The sequence below is a fragment of the Molothrus aeneus genome, chromosome 8, assembly GCF_037042795.1.
Source record: "Molothrus aeneus isolate 106 chromosome 8, BPBGC_Maene_1.0, whole genome shotgun sequence".
NCBI classification, from domain to species: Eukaryota; Metazoa; Chordata; class Aves; order Passeriformes; family Icteridae; genus Molothrus; species Molothrus aeneus.
In genome coordinates, this window is record NC_089653.1 from 33,802,790 (window position 1) to 33,811,369 (window position 8,580).

General features: G+C 44.8%; 1 protein-coding gene across 1 annotated transcript in view; it reads left to right on the plus strand.

The window, feature by feature from the left end:
• The window catches only part of DOCK1 (dedicator of cytokinesis 1), a 277,491-nt gene extending 270,864 nt beyond the window's left edge, over positions 1-6,627 (plus strand). The window contains exon 52 of the mRNA XM_066554638.1: positions 3,679-6,627. Within this exon, the coding sequence (XP_066410735.1) occupies positions 3,679-3,774 (96 nt within the window). The 3' untranslated portion in view covers positions 3,775-6,627. The remainder of the gene's footprint in view (positions 1-3,678) is intronic.
• Positions 6,628-8,580: the final 1,953 nt, after the last annotated feature.

Below are 8,580 nucleotides of genomic sequence, written 5' to 3' on the forward strand. Positions count from 1 at the left end.
TCAGTGTCTGAAACATTTTCACAGTCCTGGGTGGCTGATGGTCTATTTACATCCCATTTCTGCTGCTTCTGACCTAATTAGATCCCTTAATTCTTCCAACCAAAGTGCTTGTCCCTGGATCTCCAGAGCGTGTCCTATCGATGACCACTGAATTTCAAAGAGTTCCTTGCCCAGGAAGAAATCTCATGCAGTGCCTCAAAGACCCTTTTGGAGAGTCAAATCCTGTTTGATTTTTTTTGTAGTTGTTTCTTTTAACAGTATTCCATAGACGAAGAACAACTCATCTCTCATTTTGCTGCTTGAGAGTAACAGAAAAAAAAATTTAAAAAAGCATTTTCTCATCTTCTGTAATTGATTTTTACTACATCTTGAACACGCCTGGTGTAGTGCAGTTTATATCTCTCTGGAAGAGAAGACAGACAAATGTTTTTAAACTTGATTCTTTTCTGTATCAGGGAAAGAAAAAAAAACCAGCAAACAAATGGGAGCAATTTCATGTCTGAAGCAGCAGGAACAGATTGTTTCTGTGTTGCAGATGTGCCTTTTACATAAGGTTTCTGCTTCCCCTGAGGTACCCCTGAGTCAAGGATTCTGCCCAAAATAGGTTGGGATGTGAAGCAGCAGCCTCTGTCAGTTTGTCAGGAAGGAAAGGGAAGAGTCAGGTTCACAATTAACCACTGAGATATAAACACCAACTCGGCACAGAGAGTCTTAATTAAACACAAAATCAAGGCAAACTCTATTTTTATTGCAAAGTTTCTGAGGGGAAGCACAGCACAGATGAACTTTATAAGCCTGAAAATGGTTTTTGTGAGTGTGGTGTCAAAGGGAGGGAGGAAATGTGGTTGAACTTCTTCTGTCCTGGGATAAAAGGAAGCCCTGGGAGTGATGCTTTGGAGTTGCCCCAGCTCCACAATGGAATGTTTTGTCTTGCAAAATCCCCAACAGTGTCACCCCAACCAGCATTACACATCCTACTTAATATATTCATTGGGAGCTTATTATATAAATGAACATGTGCTAAATTTATCCGACTTTCTAATGGAAATTGTAAATTCAATTATAATAATTATCTACCTATCTCTGCTATTTCTTTCTGCCTAATTTGCTTGCAGAATCTGAGCTTGGGTAGGTTTTGAGCTTGTTATTTATAGCATATATATTTAGCTTCTTCTCATTGTATTTGCATTGTCTCTGCTTTTCAGAACCAGGTTTTCAGGGCTGATTTGATTGTTCTCTGATCAATATGAAGGGGCTCATTTGGTTGAGAAATGCCTTTGATCTAATTGAATTGAGAATTATTGCCAATAGAGTGTTATTTAAATTCAAAATGGATTTGCACAAATGATGCTATCAGCAGAGTTGGTGGGTTTTTTTCCTGGTGATGAATATGAAGTTAAAGAGAGCAAAGCAGGGAGGAAAGTTTTATTTTATTTTATATTTTGTGCTGTGTTTTTGAGGGGCACGTGGTTTATGGAGTTTGAAGGCAGTGTCAGCTCCATGAGATGTTCATGTTCTGCAGACCACCAGCATTTCCCAGAGCTTTCCCAGAGCCCTTGCCTGGATACAGGAGTGTAATTAAGCAAGTTTTCAAAGGTTTTGGAATCTTCTGATCCCAACTGACATTTATTCAGGTGCCTTAGCAGGAATTCAGGAGTTAACATGCCAAGTTAAGAGTGGATTTGCTCAGGTAGAAGAAATATTTAATAGTTCTGGCTGCAGTACTTCAGAGGCAGATCAGCAGTGGCATTTTAATTAAAAACCAAACAAAATCTTCAGTTTTGCATGTAGTAAAAAAATTAATTTCTTATTTTATCTGCCTTTCATATTAATCTGCTGGCTTTTCTGACTCAGAGATCATCGTGTCCCACTGGAAGCTGGGAACAAGCTGGAGCCTGCTGTGGGACATCATGGCATCATTTAGGGTGGGAAAGGCCACTAAAATCATCCAGTCCAGTGTTCCCTCAGCAGCAGATCAATCCCAATGGATTTCCAGAGTGCCAGAGAGCATTTTGAAGCCAAGGAAGAGGCTGGGAGCAGGCAGAAAGAGCAGTGGTGGTGCTGGAGGGGCTGGGAAATGGAGAGTGGATGGAGCAGAATGGAGAGACAAGCTCAGGGCATGGCTCACCTGGGGGTGGTTTGGGATCCCTCTTCCTTTGCCTGGGAGGAATGAGGAAAGCTGTAAAATGGAGTGGAAAGTGCTGCTGTCCAGGCAGGATAGAGGAAAGAGATTCCAGCAAAGATCCAGCCAGCCTGGCTCTGCCAGTTTGCATTCCTAGCTTTCTCCTTAGTCTGTGATCAGTAAAACTGTCTGGTGAAATCTCAGATTTGTAACTCCATGCTGGCTTCAAACCTGCTTGGGAGAGCGTGTTTGGTCACCTTAAAGGTTGTTTTTCATCTGCTCTTACTCATCTCTGCAAACTCCCAGTCATGAGATTGCAGGAGCATCAGGAGCTGCTCTGAGCAGAGGAGGGACTGGGATGTCCTGGCATCACCCTGAGCCTCTCTCCTTTCTGGGGCAGCATCCTTGGACAGCTTTGAAAAGGACCAGCTTTGGTTCTGTGCACTTCCATGGGGTTTCTCAGTTGTTTAGGTACAAGGATCTTCCTGATCCTGACAAACCATCAGGAATCCTGTCCAGCACTGAGGTATTGCAGCTTCTTGGGCTCTTCTTGCAGAGGTGGCCAAGGAATTTGGGCAGAGCTGGAGCTCCTCAGGCTGTGCCTCTGTGGAGCCAGCAGCTGGTGCTGGGCTGGGGGAGGCAGGGCAGAACAAACAGCTGGGAAAGCATCACTGGGCTTGGAGGAAAACAAAAGGCCCTGACTGGGAAGTGGGGGAGAATCATAGGGAAAAACAAAGCCAGAGCAGAGTTGATGAGCTGTGACACTGCAGCACAGCCTCTGGGAAACCTGTGCTGCCTGCACAGCCAAAATCTGGGAAAACCTGCCTGCAAACTGCAGTGTTCTCCAGCTCTTTCTGCCACAGATTTTATCACTTGTAGGTTACAACATAAGGGAAAAAAGGTCCTAATTTCCATAATGGCTTTTTTAATTTGTCCAATTAGCTGGTGATTCTGACTGGGGATGTTTTTCTGTTGTGAGATATGTAAAGTGATTTAAAATACATATATTTGAATGTTGTGCATTTCTGTTTGGAATATTTTAATTATAACTCCGTGTGTAATAGTAAATTGTGAGTTACTTATCTCTCTAAATGATTTTAAATTTTTTTGGTTTTTTTTAAATATTTCTGTTCTAACTGTGCAAAATACAAAACATAATGGAAAAGCAATGAAGCCATTGCTTCAGCTTGGTTTTTAAGCTCTGAGTGCCTAGAGGCTGAGGGCAATCGATACAGACCAAGAAATCAATATCCTATCATGATATAAAGTGGGGAATTATAAACTTCTCCAGTGCTTTCAAAAGATTTTTCCCTTAAATATTGAGCTAATTAATCCTGAACTCTTGAGAGATTTTTTTTCACTGTCAAAAGTCAAAGTTATATTTAAAAGTAATGGCTGAGAGCGTTCTGTGTTCACAGCAGATTCTGCAGGGAGAGGTTTTTGTGAGCCAGAGGGCTCCAGACTTACCTGCTGCCTCTTGCACTTAGAGATGACTCAAAAACGTTGCAGAATTCCATTCTTTCCTAACATGACCTGCCCAAATTGGTTTTTTCCAGCACCTGCCTCCTCCTCTGCCCAGCAAGACTCCGCCGCCGCCGCCTCCCAAGACGACGCGGAAGCAAACGTCTGTTGACTCTGGGATTGTCCAGTGAAGAAGGAAGCGGGTTATTTTCCAAAGATCAAGCTGTAACAATTCATTTCCCTAAGTATTTTATGGTCTATAATGTTTACCTCATTCAGGTGTGCAGTATCTAACATTTAGTGCAATGGTAACTCCGTAAGAAATCCGTTTCTCGCCGTGCGTCGGACCCAACACTACATCCCCTTGTTTTTGGGATCATTCCCTCCCATAACTTGAAAGAAATCTGGATTTCTACTTGAGACTGGGAACTCCCATCAACTGACAGAACCCTCTTCCTAAACCTTCTCCCTGCTTCTGGATAACGCCAGGCACAGAGCTAAACATGGAGATTAAAACGAGAGCTGGAAATGTTGTACCTAAAGATTTTGGGTACCTCTGGAGTTTCAAATGAGCAGAGTTTTTGTACCTAATCTCAGTGTATATAGGAATCAATGACAATATTCACTTGGAATTCAGGGCAAGAGGAGGTTTCCCAGTGAGGTGAAGCTGCTGTAGGATTTCCCTGAATAACAGGGATTTTAGCCCAGGGTTAAAAATCAGACACCACTGATTTGTGAAATTGGTCTGTGTTACAAATAACCTGATTGCAATGAGCAAAGTGGGGATTTGGGGCTGCCTTGGCCACAGTGACCACGATGCCATCGAGTTTAAAACCTCTGGTGAGAGGAGGAAAAGTTCCAGCAGAACCTCCCCTCTGACCAGGAGGCTGCTCAGGGAATTTGTAAGGTCCCCTGGGAAAATGTTCTTGCAGGTGCTGGGGTCCATCAGTGCTGGTCCCTTTTTAAACATCACCTCCCAAGGGCACAGGAGCAGCAATTCCCAAATGTTGGAAGTCAAGCAGAGCTGGCTTGGCTGAACAGGGATCTCCTCTTGGAAATCAGGTGGAAAAGGAAGGTGTGTGCCAGTGGAAGCAAGGTCAGGGGGCATGGGAACAACACAGAGCTGCAGCTCCCCACTACAGGGAGAAAATTCCTGTGGTCAAAGCTCAGCTGGAGTTGGAGCTGCCAGAACCATTGGGGACAAAAAAAAAAAGAAGTTTTTTCAAATATATCAATAGCAAAAGGCAGTGTAAAAATATCATCAGCCCACTCTAGGGTGGGGATGGGCACCTCACAAACAGGGACAGGGACAAGGCAGAGGTGCTTAACACATCCTTTGTCTGTCTTCAACGTGGGTCACAGACCAAGAGGGTCCCAGTGCCCTGAGCTGGAGGATCATGACTGTGACAATGATCAACTCCCAGTCAGCCTGAAACTGCAGGATCTGCAGCCCCAGCTGAACCCCTGCAAATCTATGGGCCCTGATGGGATTTATCCAGAATCCTCAAAGAGCTGCTGATGCCATCATAAAACCCCTCTTGATGATTTTTGAGCAGTCTGGGGAATCCAGAGAGGTCCCAGCTGACTGGAAGCTGGGGAATGTTGTCCTGATTTTCAAGAAGGGCAAGAAGGAGGACTCTGGAAGCTACAGGCCCAGTAAAATCATGGAGAAGATTATTCTGGGAGGTCCTGGAAAGCACCTGGAGGACAATGCAGTCATGGGTCACAGCCAGCACAGCTCCATGAGGGAAAGTCCTGCTTGTGGAACCCAATTTCCTTTTACAGCAGGGTAACCCAGCTGGCTGATCCAGGAAAGCCAGGAGATGGAACCTTTTTGGACTTCTGCAAAGCTCTTGATACTGTCTCCCACGGGATCCTTTTGGACAAAATGTCCATCCTACAGCTGGAGGAACACATCATGGGATGGGTGAGCAGCTGGCTCAGGGGTGGGGCACAAAGGGTGACACCAGAATGGCACCAGTCACAATGTAAATAAGACATTAAACTGTTAGAGGGTGTCCAAGGGGAAGGGCCTTGAGGAGAAGCCGTGTGAGGAGCAGCTGAGGGCGCTTGGGACGTTCAGCTGGAGGAGAGGAGACTGAGGGGAGACCTTGGTGGGTCAGCAGCATCCTCCTGAGGGGAATGCCACAATTCATTGTCACAATCGGGGACAGGAGCCAGGGAATGGCTGGAGCTGGGCCTGGGGGGTTTAGGTTGGGTTTAGGGAAAGGTTCATCCCCAGAGGTGCTGGCACTGCCCAGGCTCCCCAGGGAATGGGCACAGCCCCGAGGCTGCCAGAGCTCCAGGAGCCTTTGGACACTGCTCCAGGGTGGGATTTTTGGGATGTCAGTGCAGGGATAAGAGCTGGGCTGGATGATCCTTGAGGGTCCCTCCCAGCTGAGGATAACCTGTGACTGATGGGCTTTGTAAAATCAGTCCCTGGTGATCACCCACTGCCATTGAGCTGCGGTGTCCATGAGGGGGAAAACAAGGAAGCCTTGGAGCTGTCACCAGCACGAGGGTATGGCAGAGAAAACAGTGAGCAGAGAGGAGACTCCTGGTCATTCTGAACCTAAATGTTGAGTACAGAAACGGGAAGAGCTTTTTCCTTTCTCTGTTGTGTAATATTTCATGTTGGATTAGGATGAACTGAACGGAATCACTTTGTCCTTGTGCCATCATTCTGTACAGTGTTTGTATATATGATGGTTTTTAGAATGTTTTAGTTTTTATGGTGCCTGCTTTTCACGTCATAATGATTAATGTGCCTGCAAAGAATGCTTTACGTATTCTTAATTTCCTAATTGCTGAAAGTGTAAAGAAAAGACAAAAAGCGGTTTTTTTCCAGATATTAAGCTCTGAGAAATATCAGACTGATGGGATGGGGTTTTGGGAGGGAGGAAGGAAACTAACTTTATATTCTAGTGGTTTTTTATTGTCATCACACTTTGGTTTTTTTTATTATCTACAATCTTTTTACTCTTACAGTAGATTGTTTTTAAATATACCACTGACTCAAAAAATAAACTGTTATTTTAAAAGCTTGTCTAAGAAAATGAATACATTCCCTTGGTATTTTTGGTCCTCACTGCAGAATTTTGGGAACTAGTGCATTATGTAGAAGGCTGTGTATACACTTTCTTTTTTTCAGGACAGTTTAGGAGGGGAACTCATGAGAAAACTGAAATCTTTTACTGTGCTGTTGTGGTTGTCCCTGCAGGTTGGAGCTAAAACACACATCAGCACTGAGAACATCCATCCCTGTGTGCTGTCCATGCCCAAAATGATGGCTTGGGTATCTCTAAGTGAATGCTTCAGAAAACAGATGACTTTTATGTAATATTTTCCACCTCAGGTACCTGCTACACGGTGCAAGTTCCAAGCAGAAGTGACTTTACACAGCAGTAAAACAACACTGTTGTTAACAGAGGCAGAAAAATTGCCCTTCTCATAAAAAGTGGCTCCTGTGGTCAATTACATATTCTCATTTTTTTGCCTCAAACCAAGGTGTCACTTTGGATCAAACAAACACACTTTTCCTTGCTGTAAAATCAGCTCCTTGAGTATCTCAGGATTTACTGTTGGATCTCATCCTGCAATTCCCTCTTTGTTTTGTTCCTATAATCTCTGCTCAAGAGGAGCAGGCAGGGAAGGATTCTTGGCTGCAGTCAATCAGATATCTGTGGTCAATCAATAATGTATTACAACTCCAATTCCATAAATCTTGTATTTAATTGAGAATTGCTTTGGAGGCTGCTCTTGCTGCTGCTCGTGCTGGGATGCTGGGTGAGTTTTCCTCTTTTCTGTTCCATTTGCTTCCTAAAGGATGGGAGGAGCTTTCCCACTGACCTTTTGGTGGATGCCTGTAAATTGTATTTATGATAATGTGTTTGTTTTCCCACGTCCCTGGCAAATCCCTGTGCTCGTGCAAGTGTTACAATTCAGCCCTGTGAGACTCCTCAAACATGAGACTCCAAATCAGTCTCACAGCACAAACTCCAGATCTGTGTGTGTGTGTTTTACCAATATGCAAGCTGAGCCTGGGAATTGAAAATCAGGCTGTCAGAGCTGCTCCCAGACCCGAATTGTCACCCTTTTACAATCTGACAGCTCCTGGGCTGTGCCTTGTGCAGAACCCAGAATGAATCGGGGCCCTCCTCAAAGCGGGGTAAAAACACACTTGAGCAAAGCCAGCAGCTGATTCCTCACAGGCAGTGGACAGTCCCAGGAATGATGTTATGATGTTATTTCTCATGGTTTGCTCTCTCCTTGTCAGTCCAGTTGGGAGTCAGAGCATCCCAGTGCCTTGGGAATTCCTTGTCACATTGTTGGGACACAGCTGGGCTAATGCAGAAGAGCTCCTTGTGAAACAATTCAGAAAAGAAACTTATCTGACTTGTACCAGTGGTAGGATCTCCTGTCCCTTCCATCTGCCCCATTCCTGTGGGAATTCATCCCTAAATGGCTTCAAGGAGCCTTTTGCTCTCCCCAGCCCGTGCCCTGAGCTGCATGTGGAGAAGGTGAGGTTGGGATAACCTGGTTTATTTATCACCTCTTTATCCTCCCAGGGCCTCCACAGCCAAAGGTCCCACTCAGACTTGATTCAAATCAATATTTCTGTTACAAAGTGACCCATCCATCTTTTCCATAGCAGACCTTGGCCAGGGAATTGGCAGGATCCACAGGGGCCAGGGATTCACCACTTGGGACAAGTCAGGGATTCACTTCCCTCTGCTCACACTCAGAGCAGCTCCTTGGGGCTTTGTGACACAAATTTCCCTGAAAGAGGAATTCAGAGGTGCCAAGTTCACCTCTGAATAGTGGAAAAAAAACCAGAATTTCAGTGGCCACTGAATTTCACTTTGTGAAAGTTAACTCACAGTGCCGGGATAAAAGGAGATTCCTCAGTTCCATTTCCCTGAGTCTCAGCCTGGGAGTGAGGGTGGATTTTACAGGTGCACAGATCAGTCCCACACAAAACCACTCAAGATTTGGAC